This window comes from Pipistrellus hanaki (genome assembly GCF_964339955.1).
Source record: "Pipistrellus hanaki genome assembly, chromosome: X".
NCBI classification, from domain to species: domain Eukaryota; kingdom Metazoa; phylum Chordata; class Mammalia; order Chiroptera; family Vespertilionidae; genus Pipistrellus; species Pipistrellus hanaki.
The window spans coordinates 34,901,870-34,914,883 of record NC_140524.1 but is presented as its reverse complement, the minus strand read 5'-3'; the positions used below and the strand labels follow the sequence as shown (position 1 = coordinate 34,914,883).

Genomic DNA, 13,014 nt, shown 5'->3' with positions numbered 1-13,014 from the left:
ATTCATTTCTTACTTGATTTCATATTGTCAAATAATTTTTATAAAGAACTCAAGGGTATTATAGTCCCTCATTTTCTCCATATTTGAAATATGAAACTGTTACAGAATAGCAAGAAGCTAGGAAAATTCCATGATATGTGGAACAGGAAAACTGAGACATAAACAGCAGTTTGCAACCACCTAATAAATCCTAACTTCCCTAAGTAGTCTGCTCTGCTTTTCTACAAAAATTCATTTCCTAATCATTGGATACTCTTTAATTGTAAGTAATTTATTTTATTTTATTTTAGCTTTTGCTGAGATAGGGGGTGAGTGACATGGACAGAAGGGAAGAGAAGCTTCCTGGGCTTTGAATTAACAGATTTTCATCATATCTCATTTGAGGTTCCACACTTTTAAGGCCCTTTCGTGAAAGAAACCAAAAGGCAAGACAATCCTGGGGGCAGCCGTGGTGCTGATCATATTGATGCAAAAGAAGTTGTATTGAAGTGTGTCCTCCCACTTACTGAGTGGTAACAAAAAACATTTGATAACAAGTGTGGTAGTTACTGCCATTGCGATCTGTATTTCAAAGTTAAGTCATTTCAGTTTTAGTCAACTTAGCTACTGAAAGCTAAATAGATCCTAAACTTTCAAGATGTAGTTTGTTCTAATACCATATGATTTTATTTATATGTGGTATCTAAAGAACAAAATAAAGGAACAAACAAAATATAAACAGACTTATAGATAGAGGATGGACTGATGGTTGCCAGAGTGGAGGGGGGTTGGAGGACTGGGTCAGGTGAAGGGTTTGAGAAGTACAAATTGGCAGTTACAAATTAGTCATGAAAACATAATGTACAGCATAGGGAATATAGTCAATAATATTGCCATAACTATGTATGGTGCCATGTGGGTACTAAAAATATCAAGGGGTGCCAAAACCAGTTTGGCTCAGTGGATAGAGCGTCGGCCCGCGGACTGAAAGGTCCCGGGTTCAATTCTGGTCAAGGGCATGTACCTTGGTTGAGGGCACATCCCAAGTGGGGGGTGTGCAGGAGGCAGCTGATTGATGTTTCTCTCTCATCCACGTTTCTAACTCTCTATCCCTCTTACTTCCTCTCTGTAAAAAATCAATATAATATATATTAAAAAAATTAAAATATCAGGGGGAACACTTTGTAAAGTATATGATTGTCTAACCACTATGCTGTATACATGAAACCAATACAAAATAATATTGAATATAAATTTTAATTGAAAAAATAAAACTTAAAGTTCTTAAAAAATATGTACTTAAAAAAAGATGTACTTTTTCCTATTTTCTAATATTTTTTGCTACTAAATTTTGAGGGAGAATGACTCAAAAATGGTCATTAATCTGCTAACTAATTTTGTTAAGTACTTAGTTGCCAGGCAAATACTACTATCTATTTTACTTTCTTTTATAACAACACATTACTACTTCCCATGAAATGTATTTATTAAACAATGTATTTATATTAAACAATGAAACTTATATAATTTTAAGTCCTAGTTTAACAAAACCAGTCTATATATATAAAAGGTTAATATGCTAAGTGTCTGACCGTTTGACTGTTTGACCATTCTCTATGATGCACACTGACCACCAGGGGTCAGATGCTCAATGTATAAGCATGGAAACATGGAACAGACTAATGAATCTCAGAGGGGAGGGGGGAGAGTGGAGGGTGGGAAGATATTAACAAAAGATCTTACATGTATACTAGAGGCCCAGTGCACAGATTTGTGCATCAGTGGGGTCCCTCAGCCTGGCCTGCACCTTCTCACAATCTAGGACCCCTTGGGGGATGTCGGACGGCTGGTTTCAGCCTGATCTCCACAGGCCAGGCTGAGGACCCCACCGGTGCACGAATCTGTGCACCGGGCCTCTAGTAATGTAATAAGCCCCACATAGTTTGTTTTCCCACAATATAAAATCTTGGTGAAGTAACCAAGTAATTTCATGTGACTTTCTTATTTCCATGTGAAAATACAACTGTATTACACCACTTTGATGCTTTGCTATGTGGCTTTACTTTACTGATGAGAATGTATAATAGATTGGGGATGGATAGATGGAGATATGCTTGTCTGATTTCATGTTGAAGAAAATTAGATATAGTTAGATCTGTTTTAGCCTGATGGATATTTTCAGTAAGGTTTTTGTAGGAAAGAAGCACAGAGATTCTGACTGAAAGGTAAATAGGTGCAAATTAAAGTTTTTGGAAACAGATGCAATACTATCCTATACATATTTTTAAAAAGAAAATTATACCCTTGAGTCCTTTCATTGTCAAAGAAAAAAACAAACAAACTACTATTTTGGTTCCTTAGTTGAATACGATCATTAACCAACCTAAAGGGAAATATTTTATTCTCCAAACACCAATCCTGTCGCTTCCTTCATCATGGTACTCAGTTGGAAGTGTATTATGAGAGGATTTTTAAAAAATTACCACAACTATCCGTAGCTGGTTTGGCTCAGTGGATAGAGCATCAGCCTGTGGACTGAAGTGTCCCCCTGGGTTCAATTCCAGTCAAGGACATGGATCTTGGTTGCAGGCTCCTCTCTGGCCCAGGGCCCTGGTTGAGGAGTGTGTAGGAGGCAACCAATTAATGTATCTCTCTCACATCAATGTTTTTCTCTGCCTCTCCCCCTCCCACTCTCTCTAAAAACCAATGAAAAAACATCCTCAGGTGAGGATTAAAAATATTTACCACGACTCATTTATTCATTCATTAAACAATTACTGAACACCTACTATGCAACTGACACTAAAGCCCTCTGAGGAGGAAATGCTATGTAAATAAAAGTAATAAATTAATAATGCAAGTGTTATTATTATTTATCATTCAAGGTACAGCTCAAATGTTAGCATTCAGTATGCTATTCCCTTCTCTGTGTTCTATACCTTGTACAAACACTTTGGTCCATGTTCGGTGTCTATCTATTGAGCTCTTTGAAAAGATAGAGACTTGGCTTATTCATGTTTGTATTCCACAGAACCTAGCATAAGATTTGGTATAGATAAAACAAAATAAATGACAGTTGAAATTAAGGAATTACAAGTACTGCATCATTTAGTAGTCAATTAAGAAGCTAGTACTTTTACAAATTACATGAATTTTTTTTATTGATTTTTTTTTACAGAGAGGAAGAGAGAGGGATAGAGAGTTAGAAACATCGATGAGAGAGAGTCATCGATCAGCTGCCTCTTGCACACCCCCTACTGGGGATGTGCCCGCAACCAATGTACATGCCCTTGACCAAGATGGAACCTGGGACCTTTCAGTCCGCAGGCTGACGCTCTATCCACTGAGCCAAACCGGTTTCAAGAAGCTAGTACTTTTAAAAATATTTTTTTATTGATTTTTTTACAGAGAGGAAGAGAGAGGGATAGAGAGTTAGAAACATCGATGAGAGAGAAACATTGATCAGCTGCCTCCTGCACACCCCCTACTGGGGATGTGCCCACAACCAATGTACATGCCCTTGACCTGAATGGAACCTGGGACCTTTCAGTCTGCAGGCAGATGCTCTATCCACTGAGCCAAACAATCGGCTTGTCCAGACACTAGATTTATTGATATTTAAGAATAGTTACTGTAGCCAAAACCGGTTTGGCTTAGTGGATAGAGCGTCAGTCTGCGGACTGAAAGTTCCCAGGTTTGATTCAGGTCAAGGGCATGCACATTGGCTGTGAGCACATCCCCGGTGGGGGGTGTGCAGGAGGCAGCTGGTTGATGTTTCTCTCTCATTGATGTTTTTGGCTCTCTATCCCTCCCCTTTCCTCTCTGTAAAAAATCAATTATATATATATATATATATATATATATATATATATATATATATATATATATAATAGTTACTGTAATATAGTTATTATCCTACAACTTGAATTATCATAAGTTGATGAAATCTATTTGATTTCATTTATTCAGATTATATTTCACGGTGGTTTATTATCTAAGAAACAGGCTAATAGAGCCGTTCCAAACTTGCTGAAGAAATGAAACCGGGATAGCCTCTCAAAGTTTTTACGCCCTAGATGCTTAAACTGAATTTAGATGAAAGCGTCTAGCTTCCCTTGCATCCTTAAGGCTCCTCAAGACTACAATTACCCTACCTTTCTTTCCCTTTCCTTTTTCCCACCCTTTTGCCCTCCGGAAAGGGCCGAACCTTGCGAGGACTTCCCAGGCTTCCGCTGCCCGCTGACGGAAGGAGCCGAAGACGGGGAGAGGAACCCAAGCGACCCGCTTCGAGCCGGGGCCCTTCCGGAAAGACCCGAGTGCGTTCGGAGGTGGAACGCGCCTTCGGCTCCGCGCGGGGCCCTCTGTCGGCCGACGTGGGGCGGCGGTTGCTGCGGTGGCGGCGGGAGGCGGCAGCCGCGTCGACGTCGCCCAAGACTGGAGCGACGTTTAAAGAAGGAGCGGAATCGCCGCGGAGTCCGGCCTCTTGTTGTCGGAGGCCTCCCACCGTTCGGCGCGGCCTGAGGAGGAGAAGCGGCGACGCGGAAAAGCAGGTAAAGAGCCGGCCCGGCCCGGGAGCGGCTGGGGCCGCGCTGCTGCCTCCGTCCCGGCCGCGCCTGCGTCTGCTTCCTCCTCACTGGAACCAGGAAGCGGCCGAGTTGGAGGCTTCGCTCCCCCGGCCCTTTCTTTGTGTGGGCCCCGGAGGGAAGGAGGGGGCGACCGGGAAGGCCGCGGTGCGGTCCTCTTCGCCGTCAGGGGCCCGAGGGCTGCGGGTGCCGCGGGTAGGCCCGGGGCGTGGGAAGCCTTCCCCAGAGGCCCACTTGGCGTTTTCCTGGCCCCACCGCCTGCCTTTTTGTGCCTCTCTTTCTGCTCCTTGTCCGGACTTTGTTTCAGAGCCTTTCTGCCGGGCCCATCCTTCCCTTCTGTCCCCTTCCCAGGGCATAACAATGCCGTCGGCTGGGCCTTATCCCCTCCCAGCGCCCCCACCCTCCTCTTCGCCACCTTCTACTTTCCCCAGCTGGCCTTATGCCCCCCGCTTTCACTGCTGATCCTATCTCTGTCTGTATTTGCGAGACGCTGCCCTTTTGCGTGGAAGGGGGTTAAAAACCTTGGTTGCAGCCAGCTGGGTGCAAATGGAAAAGGGGGGGGGGGAGGTGGAGAAAGGAAGATGGGGTTCAGCTGCTGTTGGGAGCCGCGTGTCAGTTTGTTTCACTCCCTTGCGGCAGATGTCGTTTCTAGCTTTTCCACCATCACTGGCCCTCCCCTCTCCCCCCACACCCCCGTTCCTGGGCCCACCCTAATGGGGAGGAGAGGAAACCTAAACAAAATGAAACCAAGTCCCAGTGTCATTGGGACATGACCACTTCATGCATTCCTCCATTGGAAAAAAAAATTTGTAAATGACAAAAATTGTGACCCTATTCAGAAAACGCATCTATCCAGTGAAAAGTGACTTTTTTTTTTTTTTTTTTTTTTTTTTCGAAATCCCCATATTTCTGAAGCCCTGGTTGCTGGCTCGCGTTGTCCAAAGGTCACCCTTTCTGATGAATGCCTAACCTGGAATTCCTTGGTACTGTTAACAAGCAATGCCTTGTTACTGATGATGATTTAAGTCCTGGATCTCTAGACTCTTCACTGTTTTAAAGCTACAATTTTGAAATATTGAGAAGATATTTGAGATGTCTCTGTCTTCCATGTGTCCAGGGTGTCCCAAAAAATGTATACACATTTTAACAGCTGCTAGCTATTTTGGTAATTCTAAACGGAAAAAATATTAGAAATAAAAGTATTTCTTTACCAAAAGTACTTATCAGCTAATCTATACTAATAAAAGGATAATATGCTAATTAGACCGGGAGACCTTCTGGATGTCCTTCCAGTCAAAGCTATTTTCGTGGGGCCAAGGCAGAGGTGGTTAGGGGCAATCAGGCCAGGAGGGGAGGGCAGTTGGGGCGATCAGGCTGGCAGGGGGATGGGGGGCAGTAATTGGGGGTGAGCAGGCCAGCAAGGTGGGCAGTTGGAGGTGATCAGCCTGGCAAGGGGGGGGGAAGTTGGGGGCAAGCAGGCTGGCAGGCAAAGTGATTAGGGGCGATCAGGCTGGCAGGCAAGTGAGTGGTTAGGAGCCAGCGGTCCTGGATTGCGAGAGATGTCCGACTGCCAGATGGACATTCCTGGAGGGGTCCCTGATTGGAGTGGGTGCAGGCCGGACTGAGGGACACCCCCATGCACGAATTTCGTGCAACAGGCCTCTAGTTTATATGTATTTATACTAAAGGCCCCATGCATGAAATTCATATAAGAGTAGGCCTTCCTTCCCCCCAGCTGCCCTCTGGCACTCGGGTCCTAGGCTTCCCTCATAGCCCTGGCTTCATCCGGAAGGTTGTTTGGAAGGATATCCAATCTAATTAGCATATTATGCTTTTATAGTTATAGATACTTGAGGCCCAATTCATGAGATTGGGTGCGGGGAGCCCCTCAGCCCTGCCTGCGTCCTCTTTTAGTCCAGGAGCCCTTGAGGGATGTCTGACTGACACGGAGGTGGGAGAGGCTCCTGCCATCGCTGTTTTGCTTGCCAGCCTTGAGTCAGCTTCTGGCTGAGCGGCGCTCCCCCTGTGGGAGTGTATTGAGCATCTTCCCTCTGGTGGTCAGTGCGCGTCATAGCGACTGGTCATTCCGCTGTTCAGTCAATTTGCATATTAGCCTTTTATTATAGGATTGGGGTTGGTGGGGAGGAGGGGGAAGGGCTTCAGGAGGTTGGCCAGCCCTGCCCCCAATCATGGGGGGGCGATTGGGGGTGGGGTTGGCTTTGGGGAGGGGCCACAGAGGTTGGTGGGCTGGAGGTTTGAGCTGGTTGGCCAGCCACAGTGTACATCATAGCGACCGGTCATTCTGATCATTTCGGTCATTCTGGCTTTTATATATATATATAAATTGTATTATATTGGATAGGATAGGGCATCCCCGAAATATGTATATATAATTTAACAGCTGATAGCTCAATTTTGAAAATGAAATGTATTTTAATAAACATTGCCTTTATAATAATTCAAAGTGTGCATATACATTTTGGGGGGACACCCTATGTATTTTAACAACTCAGGATCATTGTGACTGAGAATATTAAGATGTGCAAAAATATTTTTCACTGATGTGATTTACTGACATCCCCCCATATTTTCTGGAGCAGTATCTGCACTGTTCCAATAAGCTTATTTTCATTTTCACTAACTCATTTGACGTGAGAATGTTCTCATACCAATGCACATAGTTCTTTACTAACAAAATGTTTTTGTGCAAATAGGCATTAAGAAATGGTAAACTTTTCCTTTATCTTACTTTTTATAGTAGCATCTGTTGATTTCATTTGGCACTCTTTAACATTCCACCTCTGGAGATTGTAAGAGGGGTGAGGAGGAGGAAGAGGAAGGGAATGAAAGAAAGGATAAGAAAGGTGTTTACTGGTTTATCCTGATGAGGCATCACAACTTAAATAAGAATAGAATAATAATGGGATGTTTAGAGGTAATAGTTGTCAGTGCTTGTAAATGCTGATTTAGTCATTGGCTGCTGAGAGTAGTTTTTGAATATGTTCTTAAAGATAAGTTAAAATTTAGGAAGAGTATATATTGCAGACTCAGTTTTGTATACACCAAGTGTATCAAATTTGTGGCCTGCAGGCCGCAAGCTTTTCTGACATTTAAATCATTCATTTACAGGTGAAATAATTTTTATGTGTTTATAATGAAGATTTTTCTTTAAAAGGTTTTAAGACAGCTAAATATTAATTCTTAACTCTTCTTGAGAAAACAAAATTGGAACTAAGAAAATTAATTCTAATATTTAAAAATTGCCTAGTGGTGTTGCATGTATTTGAGATGCAAAGGAAGAGATTACTGTTCACATCTGTAGATCAGTTTAAAACTTGCTTGTCTCTTCTCAGGGGGAAGTCATGAGATTTGACACACGGTCCAAAACCCAACCCATATGAACAATTTATATAAAAGCCATAAAGTTATGCCAAACTTCGGTTAAAACTTGAGCAAATTATTTAACGATGCTGTAGCTAAAATTCTGAACGGTAAAATACTTTTGCTTTTCTTTCCTAATCTTTCATCCCTACCTTCTCCCTTTCTCTAATAGGCATGGAGAGTAGAAAACTGATTTCTGCTACAGACATTCAATACTCTGGCAGCCTGCTGAACTCCTTGAATGAGCAACGTGGCCATGGACTCTTCTGTGATGTCACCGTTATTGTGGAAGACAGAAAATTCCGGGCCCACAGGAATATTCTTTCTGCTTCTAGTACTTACTTCCATCAGCTCTTCTCAGTTGCTGGGCAAGTTGTTGAACTAAGCTTTATAAGAGCAGAGATCTTTGCAGAAATTCTCAACTATATCTATAGTTCTAAAATTGTTCGCGTTAGATCAGATTTACTTGATGAGCTAATTAAATCAGGGCAGTTGTTAGGAGTTAAGTTTATAGCAGAGCTTGGTGTCCCATTGTCACAGGTTAAAAGCATCTCACGTACAGCTCAGGATGGTAATTCAGAAACCTTACCTCCTGGTTCTGGTGACAAGAACCTTGAAGCACAAAAATCAAAAGACGAAACCCAAGATAACGGGGCAACCATAATGCCTATTATAACAGAGTCTTTTTCCTTATCTGCTGAAGATTATGAGACAAAAAAGATTATTGTTACTGATTCAGATGATGATGATGACGACGTTATTTTCTGCTCTGAGATTCTGCCTGCAAAGGAGACTTTGCCAAGTACCAGTGCAGTGGCACAGGCCCAGCCTAATCCAGGCCCTGTTGCTATTTCAGATGTTGCACCTTGTGCTAGCAGTAACTCCCCCCCTATAACAGAAAACACACCTCCTCAGAAACTTCCTACTCCTGTGAATCAGGCAACTCTGAGCCAAACACAAGGAAGTGAAAAAGTGATGGTATCTTCCGCCCAGACACATCTGACTCCTAACATCATTTTGTTAAATCAGGCACCACATACTACGCCACCAAATGTCAGTCCTTCACTTCCAAATCATATGTCTCCTTCAATCAATTTACTTGTGCCGAATCAGCAGACAAACAGTACTGTTTTGAAAGGAAACAAGGCCAATGACGAGGAGGAGGAGGAAATTATAGATGATGATGACGACACTATTAGCTCCAGTCCAGATTCGGCTGTCAGTAATACATCTTTGGTCCCACAGGCTGATACTCCCAAAAATACCACTTTTGACGGATCACTGGTACAGAAGATGCAGATCCCTACACTTCTGCAAGAGCCACTTTCCAATTCTTTAAAGGTTTCAGATATAATTACTAGAAGCACTAATGATCCAGTTTTAGAATCAAAACATCTAATGGAGGGCCAGAAGATCATTACTTTAGATACAGCTACTGAAATTGAAGGCTTGTCAACTGGTTGCAAGGTTTATGCAAATATTGGTGAAGATACTTATGACATAGTGATCCCTGTCAAAGATGACCCCGATGAAGGGGAGGCCAGACTTGAGAATGAGATACCAAAAACAATTAGCAGTGAGCCAGCAAACAAACGTATGAAAGTAAAGCATGATGATCACTATGAGTTAATAGTAGATGGAAGGGTCTATTATATCTGTATTGTGTGCAAAAGGTCATATGTCTGTCTGACAAGCTTGCGGAGACATTTTAACATTCATTCTTGGGAAAAGAAGTATCCTTGCCATTACTGTGAGAAGGTATTTCCTCTGGCAGAATATCGCACAAAGCATGAAATTCATCACACCGGGGAGCGAAGATATCAGTGCTTGGCTTGTGGCAAATCTTTCATCAACTATCAATTTATGTCTTCACACATAAAGTCAGTTCATAGTCAAGATCCTTCTGGAGACTCAAAGCTTTATCGTTTACATCCATGCAGGTCTTTACAGATCAGACAATATGCATACCTCTCGGATAGGTCAGGCGCTGTGCCTGTAATGAAGGATGATGGAATTGGGTATAAGGTTGATGCTGGGAAAGAACCTCCAGTAGGGACCACATCCGCTCCTCAGACCAAGCCAATGACCTGGGAAGATATTTTTATTCAGCAGGAAAATGATTCAATTTTTAAACAGAATGTAACAGATGGCAGTACTGAGTTTGAATTTATAATACCAGAATCTTATTGAACTCCTTTGAAATATCAAAGTTTTGGTTTGGCTTTCAGAAGACCTATAAAACAAATTAAGAAATTTTATGTGACATGTCATCTGAAGGTAGTTTAGTTGAATTATCTGTTGGTAATTTCTAGAAGCAAATTATTCTGAAGGTTTGTAGAGATTGAGAACTCCCAACCCCCAAGTATCTGTTTATATAGTTAGCTATCAGCTCACTTAAAGGGGGCAAAAAAGCTTGGAGAGATAGTTTCCAGAATAGAATTTGATGCAGTCTGAATGTTTTTTGAAGATAACTGGAGTTATTAGCATACCCTAGTATATCTTAAACTTTCCCCTTCTATGTTAGCACTTTACTGCTCAATTCTCAATTTTCTTAATATTGAGACTATAAATGTGTGTTGTGTTTTGTATATGGCATAAAAAGTAAACAAGAACTTCTGAAGTTGTTCTGGAAATTTTTTAAACAATGTTCCACGTGGTTGTGTGTTCTGCTAGTCCAAATGGATAGCAACCTCCTGCCTCCTTCCATGAAAATGGCCATGCAGTCAAGTCTCATCTGAAGAATTAATTTTAGCCAATTAGATTTAAATCTTACTTTTATTGTCATAGCGTGGAAAAGACTTTGGTGGCTGGGACTATTGTATATATACCTTTGCTATGTGGTCTCTGTGGTTAAAAAAAAATACTAATCTCTAATGCAGACAGGAGGCGATGAAAAGTTCTGTTGCATTATTTTTGAATATTTACTATTACGTGTTAGAGGCAGAGTAGAAGTGATTGGAGATTGCCTTTTTGCTCATTATGGTTAAAAATAGTCCCATGAAAAATTTTCAAATTTTGAATATGTAAGCCACCAAAATAAATCTTTAATTCTATATAAATATTTATACATGATAGTTCCAGAAATGAGACTCCTACATATTTTGGGTAGGAGGCTACTGGCATATATTTTTCAATGTTCATATTACTTAGAATCTCTAATAGGAATTTTTCATTTGAAATAGCTGAATCAGTGATCTAGTACTTTCTTATCAGCAGGACCTTTTAGGTTTTTACCCTTTCGCAAATAAGTTCCATTCCATCTGCAAATTGCTGCAATGTTATAGCAATCAAACTATATATGGAATGTAAAATAAGCTTGTTGATCCCCCTTTATCTTGAGACCAGTAAATACCACCTTTCTTCCTTTTTAAATGACACATATTTAAACATTTAGAAAATAAAGTAAAAACTTATTGAAGTGCTAGAACTAAAAGGAAGCAGGTTGGAAAATATAGCCTAGCATTTATAACAAGATTAACTTGTTGAACTTCTTCTGTAAATGACTTTGCAAAGAAAAAAATTTGATACTGAAAAAGATTGTTGTGCATAGTTATTAGTCATGTGTAACTTTGCTTAAGTATTTCTTAATTCAACATATTTTCTTTCTCCTTAACAATGTATTTTTTAAAATAGTCTATTTCTTGACTTCAAACTTAAAGCTTTAATTGTAATTTCTCATGTATACATCATTCTTCTGATGGTAAACTAGATTTAAAGATAATGGTTTCAGTGTTTCTAAAGTTGGTAGCTGAGGGTATCAGGCATCAGTATTTGCAATAATACAAGGAGAAAGAAAAAGTCATCTGTTGCTTACTGAGGCTTAGAATGACGTACATCTGTTTTCCGTTCTTTGAGTCTATACTGTCAAAAACAATTTTGTAAACTAATCCTCGGAAAATTTTAAATTACCTTATAACTCAAGACTCGGCAATCTCCGGATTCACAATATCTACTTCCTTTCTGTGTAGCTGTTGATAGCATTACTCTTTGGCTATAGGTGCATTCTGAAATATTTCACCAGTTAGACATAATTACTCTACAAGTATGAGTGATACTGATGCCAGCAGGGCTTCCAGACTTTTTAGGCTTAAGTGCTAGGTAAATTAGTTTGTCATCATAACACTTGGTATTTTCTACAGGCTATTATGTCAAACCAAGAATTCTATAATGGAACACTATCCATTCTGAGTAATATGGATATTATTTTTTGCTTCTGCTGTGCTTTATGTAAATTCTTTGTCTGAGATTTAAACTGTGCCTACTGAAGGTAACTTCCAGAGTTTGGGGGGAGGAGGAAAACCGGAAAATTAAATTGTATTTTTGCCAGAAGACTCTTTCTTGCATGTATATCAGAGTCTTCAGTTTTTCTAGAAATTTATTTGAAGTTTGGAATTCATGTGGAATATTCTAGTAAAGGGTTAACACCCTTTACTCCCAGTATTTATTAGGTTGGAAATCTGCAGCAAGACAAAACTTATTGTGGGTTTTCTTATTTTATACTTAGTTTTCTGGCTATTGAACTTCACTTTTTCTTTCAAGTTGGCCTCAAATTTGGTTATGGGATAAATTACCCATAAATATTCTAGAGAGGAACTATTCGAAATAGCAATTTGTTAAGATGGCAGAAAGTGAAACTGCTCAAACTAAGCAAAGATGTTTAAGTGATCATTATAATTTTGGTGATAATTATTCCCCACATGCAACTACTATGAGGAATTAATGCTGCATTGTTTCCTATTATACAAAAAAAGATAAAGCAAATGGTAAAAATGACACAAGGTATTTTGTATGGTCAAGGCATGCATATTCTAAAAAATTAATTGCTATTCAACAGGATTGGCTTCCTCACCTCTGTCAATCATGTGAAAACTTGTCCATTTTCACCTAATGCTGTAATATTCATACTTGTACAATCTTCCCTTTCATGACTTTTAAGTTCTACATTTCAACTGTTACCTGATATTAGTTCGTAGAGATTCATATGGCAAAAATAAAATGTTTTGTGATTTTTGAGTGCATTTTTTTACAAGACTATCTTTCAGAAGTTATATAGACCTTTATATTCTGTTGT

General features: G+C 40.3%; 2 protein-coding genes across 2 annotated transcripts in view; one reads left to right on the top strand and one right to left on the bottom strand.

Moving 5' to 3' along the window:
- The window catches only part of TMEM255A (transmembrane protein 255A), a 91,755-nt gene that overhangs the window by 21,808 nt on the left and 56,933 nt on the right, over window positions 1-13,014 (bottom strand). The window lies entirely within an intron of this gene.
- ZBTB33 (zinc finger and BTB domain containing 33) lies at window positions 4,239-12,961 on the top strand. The gene is made up of 2 exons (XM_084870368.1): window positions 4,239-4,529; window positions 8,116-12,961. Exon 2 carries the CDS (start codon window positions 8,118-8,120, stop codon window positions 10,131-10,133), a length of 2,016 nt encoding a protein of 671 aa, XP_084726494.1. The 5' UTR covers window positions 4,239-4,529; window positions 8,116-8,117; the 3' UTR covers window positions 10,134-12,961.

Bases quoted from the DNA above. Each gene is read 5' to 3' on its own strand.
- ZBTB33 (XM_084870368.1), top strand. From the start codon at position 8,118: ATGGAGAGTAGAAAACTGATTTCTGCTACAGACATTCAATACTCTGGC.